At 34.1% G+C, this 19,732-nt stretch overlaps 1 protein-coding gene and 1 long non-coding RNA gene across 2 annotated transcripts; one reads left to right on the top strand and one right to left on the bottom strand.

Annotated features, from left to right (window-relative positions):
• The first annotated feature begins 1,597 nt into the window (after positions 1 to 1,597).
• On the top strand, positions 1,598 to 2,734 carry LOC127101507 (aquaporin SIP1-2). The gene has a single exon (XM_051038939.1). It carries the CDS (start codon positions 1,795 to 1,797, stop codon positions 2,512 to 2,514), a length of 720 nt encoding a protein of 239 aa, XP_050894896.1. The 5' UTR covers positions 1,598 to 1,794; the 3' UTR covers positions 2,515 to 2,734.
• A 6,431-nt stretch (positions 2,735 to 9,165) lies between these two features.
• On the bottom strand, positions 9,166 to 12,173 carry LOC127106311 (uncharacterized). The gene is made up of 2 exons (XR_007795326.1): positions 11,584 to 12,173; positions 9,166 to 9,489 (listed from the first exon to the last, which is right to left on the bottom strand). It is a non-coding gene; the product is annotated as an uncharacterized LOC127106311 (long non-coding RNA).
• Positions 12,174 to 19,732: the final 7,559 nt, after the last annotated feature.

Here is a 19,732-nt window from a genome sequence, read left to right as displayed (position 1 = left end):
CATCGGGGCTCCTTACCCATAGTCGGTAGTTGGATCTAATCTAGCGGTCCACCTCATTTCGCATTGACTCAAGTGAGAGTGGTTTTAATCACCCACCATATAAAAGTTCTTCTACGCACCATAATTCACTCTTCTAAAGTTACATCTCTCTAATATCATTGACTTGAACGTTGAAGTGCAAATCTTACAGATACACCTCTATTCCACCGCATTGGAGGCCAATACAACCACAATTAAAGAGCTCTACGTTTACACGCCACTGATCATATGTTCATAACAAGAATACTAATAATTTTAGAGTACTAACTTAATTAAGATTTCAAATTTGGCATCTTCTACACTCTTAAAACTCTTAAAAATAGAGTTCTCTTAAGAGCAAGGTGTGTGACCCCGTCTCAAAATTATTCGTAAAGGGTTTTTTCCTCTTCCCATGCACACAAAAAAAGGCTCCCGGATGAGATTGTCTTCACGAAAATCACCACACACGAAAGCAAATTAACATTCCATTTAATTAGGGGTGCTCAAGTTAATTGGTTATTTAAATTATTTTTATCCATATCTAAATTCGGTTTTTAAAATAGTATGATTTTAATCAAATCAATATTTTGGATATGTTAACAATATGATTTAAACCAAATTCATATTCAAAATAAAAGTCAAATTAGTCTATTTAAAAAAAAAAATCCTTCTGAAAATTAAAATTAAAATTTAAAAATTTTGTTTATTTTGAAAAAAAAAAAAAAAATTTGAGGAAATAAAAGAAATTATTTTTTCTTTCAAAAAATAAAAAAATTGATTTCTTTTTTGAAAAATAAGTTTTTTTTCTAAAAATATTTTTTTCCGAAAACTAAAAAAATAACATTTTTTATTTTTGAAAAAAAATATTATTTCTTAAAATAAAATTAAAAAAATTAAAAATAAAATCTTGCAAAAAATGATTCAAAAAAAATCAAAAGTAATTATAAAATAAATTTTGGATATAATTGATTAATAATTAATTTATAAAAAATAAATCTAATTATAACAATTAATTTTAACAACCGGCTATAATATATAGATTATATGAATTATTTATGAGAAAAAGGATGATACACTGACACTGTAAATTTAATTTATACTGTCAACTAATGACGATCATGCATCCTGTTAAATCAGACTGAAAATTTTAAAATAATTATATAATACGGTAAAATGATATATTCCTATTAGATGATAGTGTAAAAAAAATTTACATTTGTGCATCACCGTTAAACACATTATACATTATTTATAGCTATGAATTGCTTAGATGAGTATCCCTACATCTAATAAAAATTCTCAATCATTCATACCATTTCTTTCTCAAAAATATTAATGAAGTACTTTTGCATAAGACAAAAGACTACCCCACAAATTATAGAAGCCAACTAAGAGCAACTCCGAGTGGAGTTTTTCACATGTTGCTCCAGCCTGGCAAACGAATCAGTCCAATTAATATGGATTGTAGTTGGCCAGATTGGGCCAACCATAGCTTTGCACTGCAACGGTCCTTTGAATAAAATATTAATATATATTGTGGAACCTAACATGTGCTCTTTAGAATTGTATTATTGGAGTTAAAATCAGATGAATTATTTCAAGATAAAATGATATACAAAATCTAAAAATAGATTGCACCAGATGATATAAATAGAATGACCTCATAATTTATGTGTTACCTTATCATCACTCACCAGTCAAGATAGAGAAGACACAAAGTGAGTGATTGTTAGAGTTCCATTTCAAGGAACAACAACACACAAATAAGAGATAATCATGGGTGTGATTAAATCAGCTATAGCAGATGCAATTTTAACATCAATATTTGTTTTCTTCATCTCAACATTAAGAATCATCTCTACAAAAACATCTTTATTTCTGAATCTTCAACCAGTTTCGCTTCCAGCCCTATTCATCACAACTATCCTAAACACAATAATCATCCTCACAGTAACCCTAATAGGAAGAATCTTAGGTGGTGCAAGCTTCAACCCTTCATCCACAGTTTCCTTCTACACATTAGGACTCAGACCCGATTCATCTCTCCTATCAATGGCCATAAGATTTCCAGCTCAAGCAATAGGCGGAGCTATGGGCATCAAATCCATCCTTTACGTCATGCCAAGTGAATACCTACACATGATGAAAGGTCCTTCTTTGAAGGTGGATTTGCATACAGGAGCTATAGCCGAAGGGGTTTTGAGTTTTACTCATAACTTTGTTATTTTAATTCTTGTGCTTAAGGGTCCTAAGAATCCTTGGTTGAAGGTTTATTTGCTCTCTGTGACTACTTTGGTTTTGGTTATTTTGGGTTCTGGTTATACAGGACCTTCTTTGAACCCTGCTAATGCTTTTGGTTGGGCTTATATCAACAATAAGCATAATAGTTGGGAGCAGTTTTATGTTTTTTGGATATGTCCTTTGATTGGAGCTTCTCTTGCTGCTTTGGTTTATCGCTTTGTGTTTATGTCACCAGTTAAGGAGAAGAAAGCTTGAGTGGATGGATAAGCTCTAACTCTAAATCTCAAGGTGTAACTCTAATTTAGAATAATATCAAGGTGTTTGTTTGTATTTTACTACAATATATCAAGCTTTGCTGCATAATTGTAACTCTAGTTTAGAACCATTAGGGAGGATAACCTTGTTAAGACTCTACATTGTAATGAATGTCAATTTTGCCATGTAAGTCTTTGCTAATATTGAAAAAAGCTTCTGAGATCCTAGTGCAAGAATGTGAATTTTCCTATTTTGTTGGGGATCTTTACACTATGTTTCGTTAGAAAAGAGGAAGTGAAGGAAAGAAGAAAAAAAAAAGAGAGAAAGAAAGTAAAATGACAAAAGTATCTTCAAATAAAAGAAATAATATAATAATATAAAAAAGCTAAAATGAGAAACTAAAAACTCAAATTTAGAAGAACATTCTATTTAAATTCATTAAAAATTCCTTATATAAGTTTAATATCCACTTAAATATTATTCTATATTATTATTACTTTTTATTAAATTTTTATTTTTTTTAATTAGGAGTGTTGATGAACGATTTATTTTTATAACCCATTCATATCATTTATTATAATTGGATTTTAAAATCAATTCTCATAACTGAATTTATTTTTTCAAAATCAGTTATAAATCGGATATATACATAACCATATTTTATAATTACTTTTTGATTAAATAATCAATTTTTAGTTTGATAACCGGTTTTAAAGTTAAAATTCCTTTTTTAAAATTATTATTATTTTAATGAATTAAATCACTTTAATAACAAAACAATAAAAAATTATTTATTCAGTTATCAAATCAAATTAAACTATTTTTTTTTTAAACTACACAATTGGTGATTGCTAAGTTCTTTGTGATTCCTCTTGTTGAACATGAATAATCCAGTAAATAAAACATGGTTCCCTACAAAATCCAACGGCATGTGGATCTTATTTTGAACTATTTTAATGTATTGTGCAAATTTTGATCGAAGCAGGGTGTGCGTTTGAATACTCTGTTATGAGAATTTATTCGGTCACCCCAAACTCTATGTTTGACCTAACATCTTCCACGTATTTTTATAATAGCAAAACTATTTTTGTCAAAATTTAAGAAAAAAATGAATAAAAAATTTGATAGTTCAATTGAAAAATTCAGTATGAAATAAAAAAATTTGATAATATAATTTAAAAAGCTTGGTATGAATTTTTATAGGTGATTATCGTAGGGAGATTGTATATGTGTGTTTGAAGAGATAGTTTTTGGAAGATTTTTTAATGTATCATATATGCTTCTTACGCATCATGTGAAAATTTTGAAATGCACGTCTCCCTTCAGTTTTCGAAGATACATCTCCGAACACATACAACGCAGACAATTATGAGTGGTGTTCTATAAGTTGGGTTATTATTATTCTAGATATGCATCTCCAAAACATTTCAAGAAATATATTTATAATTGATCAGTTCAACAGAAATTCCAGAGCCACATCTCCGGAAGTTTGGGCGGAATTTTGAAATATTATGTCACATTTGTATGTCAGATATTTCCGGTGATGTATCTTCGGAATAATCTGATAAAAGAAACTACTGCACGAACACACAACCATTGTTGCCATTGTTGTTTTCTAACACAAACCCTCACCAAAAAACTCATCCACTTTCAATCCATTTTTCACTCCAAATCTCCAATCTTGTGGTTCATCACATAGAACGGAGCAAAAGAAGATAGAATTCTAGGTAAAAATCTTTTATTTCACACTGCAGTGCTCACATTAATCATGCATTTTGGCTGTAAAAACGAGCGTTGTTCATGCTACTTTGAAAAATTGGTTGGGAAATAGTAAGGGCGATTTTTGTAGAGATTGGGACTCCGTGAACCACATGATTCAAAATCAGCATAATGAGATACAAACATCATTTGGCCGGAGCATCACAGTTTTGGAACACAAATTTAAAAATAACACTCTTTATTCTCAGTTGGTTGGTAAAATTTCTCTTGTGGATTTGAATTATATTTTTCATGAGGCTAAATGAGTTGATAACGTAGGCTCCGATAGCACAAAATATGGATGCACAATTGTGAAATATATGGTCTCTAATGTGCTTGTGTTATTGCAAAAAAGGTGAAACTTGGTAGCCCAATAATAAAGCATGAGGTTTGCACTCATTGGAAGAGACATATGTTTGATGATGATGGTGTCATGAATGACAGTAAATCGAATATCTTTATTTTGACTGAATGGGAAGTGATACAAGAGAGATTTTTGAAAGTTAATCACAATATAAAATTCCACATCAAAGAACAATTGAGGAAGATTGGCTATCCGAAAACCACCAACATGAAACCACCATCTCAACCGGTAAAAATAAAAGGTGCTCCCAAGAAAATGAAGCCTACACCAATGACAATTAGACTACATGGTCTCCTTCATTTTTTGAACATGTCGAAGTGTTTCCCGACTTACCAACTCCAAAATCTCAAAAAAGGTGTTGTCAAAGGAGCTCACATTAGCAAACCACCTTCTACGCCGCCTTCACCAAAAATTCTATTCATCGACGATATGCTCGTTTTTATGCACAAAAACATCTAGCGGACCATCAATGTTGTAGGGGATGGTAATTACGGTTATCGATCAGCTTCGACTTTACTAAGCAAAAGAGAAGATAAGCATACACTTGTATGCCATCACCTTATCCAAGAGTTGATGACGCATAAAGAATCATACACACAGTTGTATAGAAAGGAAGAAAAATTCAATGAAGTTTATGAGTCTCTTGTTCCTTGCCTTAGTGATCCGACACCGGAGGCAAAATGGATGTGCTTCCCTAACATGGGTCACCTAATAACATGTGTGTATGATAGAGGGTGTGATGATCTGACACAATACGGTTTTTCAGAAACCTTTTTCCCACTATGCACCTCCCACCTCAAAATCCGAATGATTGTATTATTTGTATTGGGTGACTTTCAAAATCAAGTCATTTTGTTCAAGTTTACTTGAAACTGAGATGCCATATACCACTTACATCACCGAATGGACGGCTCATTCAACAACAAAAATCGAGACTTGGCCGGATCATTTTATGGAAAGGATGCAAGAATTCGAGAGATTGAGCAACATTGAAAGAGAATCAAATGCACAAAAGTCCAAGGGGGTACCACCCATAGATTTAGCCGGCGAAATATGTTTCAATTCGTTTTAATTTCTTGTTTAGTCAGACAAATAAGTGTATGTAATTGTGTCTCAATATAAATGAAGTTTAATATATTCAACATTTGTTCATATTGTGTCTTAATGCATTCTTGATCATAACAGAAAAAATTCTTTTGTAATTTTTTTTTTTGTTTTAAAGGTTTTGTTATGGAACTGGTTCAGGAGAAGTTCTGAAGACACATCTTCGAAACAAGATAATAGGGTGTGAAATCAGAGATATATATCTAGAATCAACATGCTAGTTATTGAGGGGTCCATATTGATTTATGACTTCTATAAATTAAGATGTTCTTATATTGTATTTCACACAAATTGGAAATGTCTCAAATATCACAAATAAACATTGACTGGTATGTCGCAAATGTCTCGTTCTCCAGCTCTACACCCAGACAAACGTTTAAGCTCAACGACTTCGCCTCCCTCGAAGATATTAAATATGAAATCCATTATCTCCTATCTTACGGAGACAATTGAATGATTGTGAAGCTCAACTATCATTCACCGTCGATTGACAACAGATGGAAGATTGAAAAAGTTCTGCTCGAGTTAGAAGTGATGATTTCAAAATCGATCGAAGATATTGCGAAGATGTTGAAGCGTCCACCTGGATATTGAAGTAATGTTGAATTTTACATTGAAATGATCTATGTAATCCTAATTTTATTTTATGAATCTTAATTTCATTTTGGAAAATTACATATTTTTGGTTCTACTACTGATGTGTTTGTGTTACGGAAATGTAACTACGAAAACATTACGGAGATGTATCTCTGAAATAAAAAATAAAATAAATAATAGGGCGTCACTCAGAATGACATGTGTGTTAGGGTGCATACGGAGATGCATATTCGAAAATTCGGGATATTTTTGAATTTTCGCGTGGTGCATTAAGAAATCCTCTAGTTCTTAGTGTTTTTTTGAGAGTAGGAAGAAACTAGTGAAATTCAAACTACATGAGTGGATAATATGAAAGTAAAAAAGAAATACACAATTTTAAAGAAAGAGACACACACTCATTATATATATTTTTTTAATTATTAATTCACTCAGTATCATTTACTGGTCAACTTATTTTTATATGGATTTTTTCGAACATAAATAGTTTTATCTTCAACTCACTTTTACCTAGAATCAATATCAAGAACTACCTATATGACAAATGTAGGGTGGACATTCACATTCCGGTCCAAACCAATAAAGTGAACCAATCATCGGGTGAAATATAGGGGCTCAAATTTTGACCCGATTTTTTGAATTCAGGTTGAAACAGATTTGGGTATTAAAATCGGTTTAACTCAAATTAGAATGGTAATTGGACCATTAGGAAATTAAGCCCAAATATAAAACCATTATTTCTTTTTATTTTTTTAGATTATTAATAGCAGGCCAGTTATTAGGCCTACTCATATTTTAAGCTCAAACATAATTTTAAGTAAATTTTTTATATAAATTGTAAAAAAAAATTAACTAGTTATTTTTAACATGTTTAATTGTAATTTTAGTTTCCCTATCATTATTTTTTTTAATTTGGTCTCTCCATTTTAAAATTCGAGATTTTAGTCATTTTAGTTTAATTTAGTTTTATTCTTTTTGAAGATTTTAGTCCCCTTGTTGGGGCAATTTTTTATGACATAGAACTCATATTGCTAACATGTCACTACCACTTCAGTAGTGAACTATTCCAATTCATTTTTTATTTAATATTTATATTAATGTTTTTTTTTAAATTACATAATTCATTTGTAAAAGTATAATAAATTAACTTAGACTGCAATTAACTATTTTATCTTCTTTGTTTTTAAGTTAGTTTCAATTCTTGATTATGGTTTTCTCATGTTACTTTTAACTCTTGTAACTACTCGAAAGAAAACCAGAACTCTGTATCTCAAAGAAGCGTAGAAAATAACATAAAACAAAGTTGAACACAATCAAGACACAATTTATTACTTTATCGGAAAAATATCCACTACAAATCCATGTAATGAGCATATGTTTTCTCTATTTATATAGAGTCAATTCGGCTAAAAAATTTATTAGATTTTCCCAAACAAACTGATAACCCATAGAATCTTAAACAAAATAAATCTTTTTTTCAAAATAAATCATGGAGATTTTTGAACAAAATAAGTCTTTCCAAAATAAAACTCGCAGAATCTGGAACAAAATAACATATGATTCATATATGGTTCTTTCCTAAAAGATCGACCAAAATCCAGAATCAAATGAAATCTTTCCAAAAATAATACATAAGTGGATAGCGAAGTCAAGATGTCTCGACAACTTAAATGACATCTTGCATAACATTTTTTCGATAAAATAAGGCAATTTATATGAAATGAAAAAACTCTCTCTTTGTCAGTTTTTTTTAGAAAAACAAGAATTTGAACACTTTTAACATGTTAATCGTCAAAAAAGGATATCACCAAGAAAAATTGAAAAAAAATGCAATACATGCATTTAATGAACAAAACCAAACAAAAAATCACAAACACATAAGTGCCTCTTCTCCCCTACAAAATTTCCCCTTCTTCAATTGCTTGCCTCAATAGGGCCAAAGGAAAACAAGTAACCAGCTGTCAAAATATAAGGATGGTAATAAACCAACAAACCAATCAAGAAAATATTCAAACAACCTAACATAAAACCAACAATCTATAAACGCAAACAAACTAAATCAGAGCGGCATAATAGGATAGTCATTATGATGGAAATCTTAAATTTCAACATCATCTTCTTCTTAACTTTTAGAGATGGACATATTATCAAAGCCATACTTTGACACTTCAACTGAAAACTTATTTATGCCCACATTCTCGACCTCGGCCCTTATGAATAATGGACTCAAATTATGTTGCATCTCCATATCAGATCGTTCAAATATGATCTGTCATACCCCAAAATTTATCCTACCTTTTTGTTTGGCTTATTACTCATCTCACCTGCATAATTCGCATGTCCTAATCAGTCATCATAAGGCAATCATTTACGGTTGCATCTTTCAAATAATATTCTTAATTCAAAGGTTTCTTGTTATTAAGATACAAGACACTAAATTATGATTTGGAAGCTTATGGTTATTATACTACAACAAAGTGGTGATTGACCTTGGTTCTTGAGTTAAGTTCTCCGGGAAACCCTAGTCCTTGATTTTGGACCTCTGATCATTTTAGTTACACCATGTCATTGAAGTTTGGGGAAGTTTGGGGAGTCATTTTCAAGTCTTGATTATAGTCCTTGAAAGTCAACCATTGAGGGTTAATTTTTGTCAACCATTTTCATTCTTATTTGGTGGTCATCTTTGATTTTGTTGATTCGTGGCAATGATATGTCACCCAAGATATCAAGAGCTTTCAAGTTCAAAGTCATATTCAAATACAGAATCAAGATCTAATTCAAACTTAGACTTTCAAGATCTAATTCAAACTTAGACTTTCTGGAAACACAAGTTATACATGATCATTTATTTTTAAAATGGCCAATTTCATTATCCATTTCATTAAAATTTCCATTACAAATACAAGATCACAATTCCATACAAATTAAATTTTTTGCCTACAGTTGACTTTTGGTCAACTGTTGATTTTTTGATCAAACAGTTGACCAAATTCAACTAAGCTATCCTAAACCCATTCCTACTTCATGATCCTTGACGACGCCCAACTTCACATGCCATGATTTCACACCAAGTTGCCTTGATTCATGACTTGGCCGAATCTTTATGGCAATACTTCATACCAAGCCATGATCACTCTACCAAGGGGACATCATTCCTGCAGCAAAACCAACTCAGTCAAGACACAAGCAAAGCAAGAATAAGTCATACAACACGATTGGACTGTCATGCATATACCACACAGTAACATTTCCTATCTATTGCTACTAATCTTAGGACTCAATCCTAATTGTTTTGATCACCAATCCCCTAGCCAATTAGCCACATCCCAATTATGCTCCGGACTGGCTTCTGATTCCTTGTATCTAGCATCAATTTAACATATTCACTCACACACTTATACAACCAAGATTTAGAACACTTGCTATTTACACACATTCTATGCATACACATATTTCAGCATACATATGTCTTTATTACATAATAGGATTCCATAAATCTCAATAACATACCCTGACAAAATCCAATTAACCTAATAGTTACACTAACAGTCCAATACATTAATTAACTAGTTTCAAGCTATCACCAATTCACTAGCAGTTGCAACATGCGACTAGCCTAACAATACTTTTTCCACTGATACACCCATAGCCATGAGTTTTCTACTTCAATATTACACCAACAGGAAGCCTGCATAACAACTTAACTGAGCCATCAAAATTATTCTAACCACAACATAACAAATACACCAACATAATAACTAACTCAGTTGCGTTCAACTTCAAATTTTCACTAACTTGATAACACAATTCAAACATTTCATATACTAACATGATAGCATTCAGTATTAACATACACCAATCTAAACATTAATTAATTATCATTCTACATTCATTCCAAACCTGAGGATAACATAACTAACATTAACTGAATCAACTCTTCTAACAATTAACTAACCTACACTAACAAAATTAACAGTTCACAAACTAACTCAATGCTAACATCCAAGCATTTCAATCTTTCACTAACACCAATTGATAATTAATTACAATTCAATCCAAATAACAATAGCATAACTGCAGAAAATGAATCTAACTAACTCAGATTTTTTCAACCTAACTTTATTCTAACATTCATTTCATTACACTAACATTTCTATGCTAACTCACCAATTAACTTCACTAATTTCAAGTTCAGTTACACTAGCTACATTTAACCTAACTATTTTAACATTTCAAATAACTGAATTCTAAAACTCTAACTTCCATTCAACTAACATCAACAGAAACACTAACAGTGCCAATCAATTTCTAACTAACTTTCATCTCAATTCAACAAACTTTCTTACTGTGCCCTAACCCCAAACAAACTTCCCAAAACATGCCTGAATCAGTTAGAAAACCTCTCTATATATTCTGACCCTCACTTTCAATAAAAAAAACCTTCAATTATTCTGCAAATTCACACAAACTCCATTCATTTTCTGCAAACACATCACTCTCTCAATTCATCTCTCTCTGATCTCCTTACACCAAAGCTCAATTTCACCATTTGTAGAGCAAGCTTCACATTGAAGCTTGCTGCAACAAAGCTCAATTTCACCATTTGTAGAGCAAGCTTCACATTGAAGCTTGCTGCAACAAAGCTCAACCTTCACTCCTCAATCTCCTTACACCAAAGCTCAATTTCACCATTTGTAGAGCAAGCTTCACATTGAAGCTTGCTGCAACAAAGCTCAACCTTCACTCCTCAATCTCCTTACACCAAAGCTCAATTTCACCATTTGTAGAGCAAGCTTCACATTGAAGCTTGCTGCAACAAAGCTCAACCTTCACTCCTCAATCTCCTTACACCAAAGCTCAATTTCACCATTTGTAGAGCAAGCTTCACATTGAAGCTTGCTGCAACAAAGCTCAACCTTCACTCCTCAATCTCCTTACACCAAAGCTCAATTTCACCATTTGTAGAGCAAGCTTCACATTGAAGCTTGCTGCAACAAAGCTCAACCTTCACTCCTCAATCTCCTTACACCAAAGCTCAATTTCACCATTTGTAGAGCAAGCTTCACATTGAAGCTTGCTGCAACAAAGCTCAACCTTCACTCCTCAATTCATAAATCCCACAACACTATCCTACACTCTCGCACGTATTAACAACAACAATCACAAGATTCCGATCCTACAGACTATATTCGAAGTAGTAGAAGAAGAAGTTTAATGCATAATAGAAGACCGAAGAATTCTAAACACACCTGTGATTCCTCTGGTTTTCTCTTCATAATCTTTGTCTTCAACTTCAACAAAGTTCGAGACAAGCCATGGTCTCACCGATAAATCACTCTCCACCTATTCTTCTTGCTTCAAATTCCTTTCCATAATTAGCCTCAAGGGAGGGGAATAAAAGCCATATGGTTTCTGTCTCAAATTCCCCTCCTATCTGATTTAATTTCCGCTTAGGGTTCTTCTATATTTGGTTTCGATTTGCAAAAGCGGATAGAGTTAAGGTTAATATGAGGCGAGATTGATAGAGTTGAGGTTGAGAGGTTCATTTTGGGGGGGGGGGGGTGGCAGTTTTGGCTCAACTCTGCCACCTCCGGTGCGGAGGAGCACAACTCCGGCGAAGGGGAGAATTTTGAGAGAGAGAGAGAGAGAGATGAAAACATAACGAAAGGCGAAATGAATGATACTGATCCTTCCCTTTTTCCCTTTGGCTTGGATTAGTGATATGGGCCTGAGGCCATAAGCCCAGGAAAATTACACATTGAACCCTCCTTTTTTCAAGCACACCTCTCTACTGGATGCACCAATCTTTGTATTGGGCTTTCTATAAGCCCAAGCTATATTCCAGGTCAGATACCCCTGCAGGCCCACTGCACCCCTTCCTTTTCTTTGTTTTTTTTTGCTTATTTCTTTTTTTTTTCTCTTTATTTTTTCACTTATTTTTTAATATTTTTTTAGTGAAATATTTTACTATATTTTAATTCTTTCGCATGGAAAATATCTTGAAAATAATCACACTTAGATTTTAGGATTTATTTGTTTCCAACATTTAATCCAATTTATTTTGAGAAAAAATAGATAATAATCATTTAGTTTTTAGATTAATCTGCAAATTAGATTTTTAGAAATAATAAACGTTCCCCTAAAAAATTAACTTGCTTTTAATATTGTCATGAATTTGATCCTTTCATAAAAATCCATATGCTGGTAACTCACAACTTGATCCTACCTCTGATTGATTGAGTTGATCAGAGTCTTCTTTAATCAACTAATCCTTTGACAGATGTCTAATCCTTTTCTGCAATCAAGTGATCAAAAGCCTCTTGATCACTTGATAAGATTAATTCTCTGCACTGGTATGACACTAGATCTCAACTCAAGTCAAACACAAACTCAAGATTGCACATTCACTAGCTTGAAGACAAAGGAACCTCAAGGCTGAAGACTCTGGACCTCAAGCATAACAAAGGTTCATCTTCAGCACTTGACAATTATGATGCGGATCGCACACCACGAGCCTTAAATAGTAGAGAAGGAATGAGAGGGAGAATTCTTATCCTTATTCTAAATATCTTTGGGTACAGGAAGAATGACCCAGTTGCTCAGAGTATTTACCTCTATTCGTAGACTTTAGTGGAATTCAAATCAAATGATTGTCAAGTCTTCTTCCTTACAAGCAATACTTCATGACCAGGAACAACAAAAACAATCTTCTTCAACGCTTGTCACTTATGATGAGGATTACACACCACGAGTCTTAAGTAGTAGATAAGGGATGTGAGGGAGAATTCCTATCCTTATTCTGAATATTTTTAGGTACGGGACAAATGACCCAATTGCTCAGAGTATTCGCCTCTACTCATAGACTTTAGTGAAATTCAAATCAACTAATTGACAAGTCTTATTCTTCAACCTTTCAACATTACAATCAATTACCACAATGCTCACATTTCTTTCTATTGGTTTAAACAACATTCTTACCTTCCTTTGGTTTAAACACCACTTTATTTTTCTTTTGGTTTAAACACCATTTCTCCGGTTTAAACACCACTTTATTTTCCTTTCGGTTTAAACACCACTTTTTCTTTCGGTCAAATATGTTGTGAATGGGTGTATGGGCATTGAATTAGGCCCAACTAATGATGCAATCCACTTCCAATTCGTGCACATTTGATACTGAAGTCATCACATGGAAGCATGCAAAAAGAATTAATCATTTGAGTGCAAAGGTTGCCAAAACAAACCCAACAAAGGAACCATGAACAAGTCCCTTAATTCTTGTCCAAATGAAGTGATCTTGGATGATTTGGAAAGGTGACATTAAGGGGAACAACTTTTATGTTGAACACTTTTCCATTTGGAGCTTGGATCATGATGAATTTTGAGGTGGAAGTTGAAGAAATCAAACATGGTTGAAAATTTTCTAAGTACAAAGTCAAATGACCACTTCTTCCATCTTGAATAACTTTTGCTATGAGCTATAAATGAAAATGGTTTCTTCACCAAAGTTGTAACTCTTACATTCCTCTTAAATTTAGTCACATATTTGACATCATTTGGATTTGGCATGAGGGAGTTATGGATTTTAGAAGTTGAGGAAAATTGCTTGTTCAATGGTAATTGCCCAAAATGACCTATAATGTTTCCTCTTGGCACATGCCCTTGCAAGTTTAATTTGACATTTATCAAAGAATCAAAGTTTTAGAATAAATCTTGAAATTGATCATGAAACTTGGATTTCCTTAATATCATAAAAATGGAGCAAGTTATGGTCCTTGGAAGTTGACCCCCTAACTAGGGCACAAATAAAGTGACCTATAATCTTTCACCATAAAAAATAACTTTCCAAGCAAAACTAGCTATTTATGTCAACATAAAAGTTATTTGGAATGTCATAAATAGTAATGTTTCTATTGGGATTATTTTCATATGACAAATATTACAGGAGATAGGGTCTAGGGAACCCCAGTTTTAACTAGTTGACTTTCTCTGGTCAACCTCTTTGAACCAACTTGCAAACTTGAAGTTCTCTTGATATTTGGGGCTCACGAAGGATCATATATTCATAATATGATGTGATATTAAGCATCCCTTTAGATATTTGATCGATTGATGAAGAAATTTGTTGAGGAAGTCACACAAGATACCTAGATGAAATATGGTTTCCAAGGAAAACAAGCTTCAAACTCTTGATGAAGTCTTGATCAACATGATAAATGAAGAACATAGGGATCCATATATGATGCTTAGAACCAATGTTAACCTTTCCTTGACTGATCTCTTTGCATTAAAGGTCTCAAACCCTAGTTGTGAGCTTGATGAGACACGTGTGAACACACACATTATCTACAAAACAAAGCTACACATAGACATATTTTTGGTATTTTGGTTAGTAAACAAAATAAAATAAATTATGATACATTCAAATAGTTCTTGGTGATCTTTCCAATGCAAACCCAATGAATGAGGGGTGATGAGGATACCAAGGTATGATCCCAAAGCCAATGCACATGATTAGATATCATGAGGGATCTTAGGGTCAAAATTGGGGTCTTACACCCTTTATGGTACAAATTCTATTTCTCTTATGGATTCCATTATACTCTGGACTTTGGTTTCAAATTACACCTCTTCAGGCACTGTTACCAAATCCTTCACTTCTATGACTTTGATCATTCATTCCATTCATCTCCATGATGCACTCATATTCTACCTTCCTCAACTTCATGTGATATACCTTATTCTTTGAGCCAAATACATTATCTCTTTGAGCTCCATCTTGTGTCAGCTTGTGAACCAAGAGTTGTTTGGCTCGTACCCAAACACTTAATTCTCCTTGTTTTTTGCTATACCATATAGTGACAGATGCTTCCGTCTAGACCACATATTGGTCAATGCCAGTTTTACTTTTGGATTCATATTTCACCCCTTGTTGGAGTTCAAATCAGACAATCCTTTGGTTTAGACCATACCTTTATCACAACTTCTTTTCATATCCTACCACTAGTTCTATGAACTACAGAGCTCTGAATTCGTTATTGCACTATAAGGATACGTAGGCATGATGGCCCCAATACTCATTGAGCATTCTATCTATTCCTTTCATTTTCCCTTATTCTTTCGCGAGTATTCATTAGATATAACACCCATTCGAGCAAGAACAATAAAAATGGTTCCCATGGAGTATCATGGATGTAAGGGGTGCTAATACCTTCACCTTGCATAACTAACTTTCTTACCCATCATATCTCTTTCCCCCGGGTTTTATCGATGTTTTCCCTTTCCTTCGGGAATAAATAAAGTTCGATGGAGACTCTGTTGTATGTTCGAGCGTGCGATGCGTTCGGGTATATTTCCGCTAGCTTCACTGAGCAAATTACTTTTCATATCTCGTATATACAGTACATTAGAAGTTACTGACCTCTTGCCATCTTTCCTCATAATCAGAACATCACCAATACCTTTAGTTGCTAGTGTATTGTCATTTGCAAATTTTAATGTGTTCTTCATTGAGGGTTTCATGTTGAAAAAACCAATATTTATTACCAGTCATATTTGATGAGCATCCTGGGTCCAAGTACCATTGGTCCTGGAATCTTTCTTCATCTCTTGTTGTGACCATCAACAACATCTCTTTTTCTTCATGCTTTGCAAACTTGGCATCATTTTCTTAATTCTTTTGTTTTCAAGACAATCACTAGAGTAATGACCATACTTCTGACAATTGAAACATTGAATGTGACTTTTGTCTGGTTTTCGACCACCACCTCTTCCTCTACCTACAATACCACTTCTTTGGTTACTTTGATATGCGGGTCTTCTCTAATCCTGCCAGCCTCCTTCTTGCTAATTTCGACCAGTCGAATTGTTGTAACTGAAGGAGAAGAGCGATCCAAAACGCAGTGGAATTTAAAATTTCTCCTTTAGTGATCCTTATGAATGGGCATGATCAGTGATAGAATCGTTACATCTTGTGGCGATTGTAACCTTTGATGAAGATCTACGGAGCGATCACGAACATTGAATGATGACAACGCCTCTACTCAGTCCACACGAATGGATTCCTTCAATCTCAGTGCTAGCTGCTACGAATGAAGGCTTTGAGTGATAGAGAGAGAGAGAGAGAGAAACGAAATTGCAACTGCACAAATGCTTCTACATAAGGGTTCTATTTAAAGAACCACTTGCGTGGGCTGCAAGCTAAAAAGCCCACTCAAGTGTATGTGGCCCATATCTTATGATATGCCAAAATCACTTAAGCGCGTGGTACCTTATCATATTTCGTATTCTACTTAAGTACACCGTACCTTACGATGTTCTACAATTCACTTAAGTGCACCATACATTACGGTATTCCTTAGTTACTCCATCTCTCATCAATCCGTCCTTTTCTGTGTGACCCTGTAGGTTTTCGCGGCATTGGCAATTATATTAAATCACGTATTTAACATAATAAACAGTGAGCGGTATCTAGAAACACATCACTGCTACCCAAGACACAAAAATGTCATGTGATCTGACAAACCCTTTTATGATAATATTTATGTGTACAATTACCCTTTTGCCTTTATGTCTATATTGAACACAAGGCATAGACCGTGTCATCCTTGTCTAGTTCAATATTGAGCCCATAGACATTTATCCTGTTACGTAGGATGGGCAAATTCCATCTAGGTCACTCATGTCCCTTAGCATGCTTCATGGAGTACCCATCAACTATCTTTATGGTCATCCAGTTACGGACAATGTTTGATCAACAATAAGGCACCCGACTCTACATATAGGGTCCATAGTGGTTTCAGGTCGAAGGGTGGTATACACCATTATCACCGTGAGAATAACTTATGACACTTTGCATAACATTCTATATAGTATTCTCATCGCAGGTCAATCCAGTATAAATATTACTCTTAATATTCATACATATGTTTAAGACTTGATAACTCCTTATTCATGATCCATGAGATGTGATCATCAATCTATATACATAATAGTCTTAATGCTTTAATGTTATCCCACTTCACAATAAAGCTCGACTATGGATACTTTAAGAATAATGTCCTTATGTTTAATGTGACCTCATGATTAAGTCATACTTGATACATTAAACGGACTATCTATTCTAGGGACCTTATTAGACAAACATAATAAAGAAAAATCCTTTTATTATTAATAAATAATTCGATACAAGTACCAAAAGTATTGACCTCTAGGGCTTACACCAACAATCTCCCATTAGCACTAGAGGCAATCAGGCATACCCCTAATGCCCATAGATCTAGTATGGCCATCATGCTTCTGCTGCGCAAGAGGCTTTGTCAGTGGGTCAGCAATATTGTCAAGTGTAGGTACTCTGCATATTTTCACATCTCCTTTATCTATTATCTCTCGAATGAGGTGATAACGCCTAAGTATATGTTTGGATCGTTAGTGAGATCTAGGTTCCTTAGCTTGTGCGGTAGCACCATTGTTATCACAATAGAGACCAATGGGATCCAAAATGCTAGGTACTATGCCAAGTTCACTAATGAACTTTTTGATCCAAATAGCTTCCTTTGCTGCACTTGAGGCAGCAATATACTCGGCCTCGGTTATAGAATCAGTAATTGTATCTTGCTTTGAACTTTTCAAACTCACAACGCCACCGTTTAAGCAAAACACATAGCCAAATTGCGATCTAAAGTCATCCTTATCTATCTGGAAGCTAGCATCGGTGTATCCAATTACAGCCAGCTCTTCCCGACCTCCATATATCAAGAATGAGTCCTTAGTCCTTCTCAAATACTTAAGGATATTCTTGACAACTACCCAATAAGCATCACCAGGATCAAATTGGTACCTACTTGTTACACTTCAAGTATACGAGATATATGGTCGAGTACATAACATGGCATACATGATAGATCCTCTTACAGATGCATATGGAATCTTATTCATGTGATCCCTTTCTTCCTTAGTTGAAGGGGATTGTGTTTTTGATAGACACGTGCCATGTTGCATAGGTATGAATCCTTTCTTGGAATCATGCATATTAAAGCGTCTCAGCACCTTGTCTCTGTCCGTACTCAGGCTTAGGCCAAGCAGTTTTTGTGATCTATCTCTATAGATTCTGATTCCTAATATATAGGTTGCTTCACCTAGGTCCTTCATAGAAAAGCATTTCCCCAACCAATACTTTACTTGTTATAGGGTAGGGACATCGTTTCCAATGAGTAATATGTCATCTACATATAATACCAGGAAAACGATCATGCTCCCACTAACCTTCTTGTAGACACAAGGCTCATCTTCGTTCTTGATAAATCCATATTGTTTTACTATTTCATCAAAACGAAGATTCCAACTTCTGGAAGCTTGCTTAAATCCATAGATTGATCTTTGTAACTTACATATCTTTTGGGCTTCTTCTGGTATGTCAAATCCTTCAGGTTGTGTCATGTACACATCCTTAAGAAGATTCCCATTAAGGAAAGCAGTTTTGACATCCATCTGCCATATTTCATAATCATGATATGCAGCGATAGCAAGTAAAATCCGAATAGATTTAAGCATTGCAACTGGTGAAAAGGTTTCATCATAGTCAACCCCATGAATTTGTTTATATCCTTTTGCAACCAGTCTTGTCTTATAGGTATGTACCTTACCATTCATGTCAGTCTTCTTTTTGAAGACCCACTTGCATCCTATAGGGTTAACTCCTACAGGAGGCTCTACCAAGGTCCAAACTTGGTTTACGTACATGGAATCCATTTCATATTTCATGGCTTCTAGGTCACAGGCTCATCTTGATCCATGAGTAATACATCACCTTGATTAGTTATGAGATATCCATATCTCTCAGGTAGGTGACGTATCCTGCTTGACCTACGTTGGTCTTGTTCTACTTGAGCAGGTTGCTCTTCCACAACTACTTGTGTTTCCTGCTCTAATTCCTCCATAGGTGTATCAATGCTTTGTGATTCTTGAATTTCTTCAAGCTCTACTTTCCTCCCACTGATTCCTTTGGAAATAAAATCCTTTTCTAGGAAAACTCCAGTTCGAGCGACAAACACTTTTCCCTTAGAAGGATTGTAGAAGTAATGCACTCTTGTTTCTTTAGGATACCCCACAAATAAGCATTTGTCAGATTTGGGCTCAAGCTTAGTTGAAATTTGTCGTTTCACATAAACTTCGCAACCCCAAATCTTCATGTAAGACATATGTGGTTTCTTACCACTCCATATCTCATATGGTGTCTTCTCAACCTTTTTGGATGGAACACGGTTAAGTGTGTAAGCTGTTGTCAATAGTGCATGTCCCGAAAAGGAGTTTGGAAGATCGACGTGACTCATCATGGATCGGACCATGTCTAACAGGGTTCGATTTCTTCTCTCAGATACACAATTCCATTGGGGTGTTCTA

Source organism: Lathyrus oleraceus, chromosome 7, assembly GCF_024323335.1.
Source record: "Lathyrus oleraceus cultivar Zhongwan6 chromosome 7, CAAS_Psat_ZW6_1.0, whole genome shotgun sequence".
NCBI lineage: Eukaryota > Viridiplantae > Streptophyta > Magnoliopsida > Fabales > Fabaceae > Lathyrus > Lathyrus oleraceus.
This window is presented reverse-complemented; position numbering and strand designations above follow the sequence as displayed.

Coding starts and splice junctions, on each gene's coding strand:
- LOC127101507 (XM_051038939.1), top strand. CDS start 1,795: ATGGGTGTGATTAAATCAGCTATAGCAGATGCAATTTTAACATCAATA.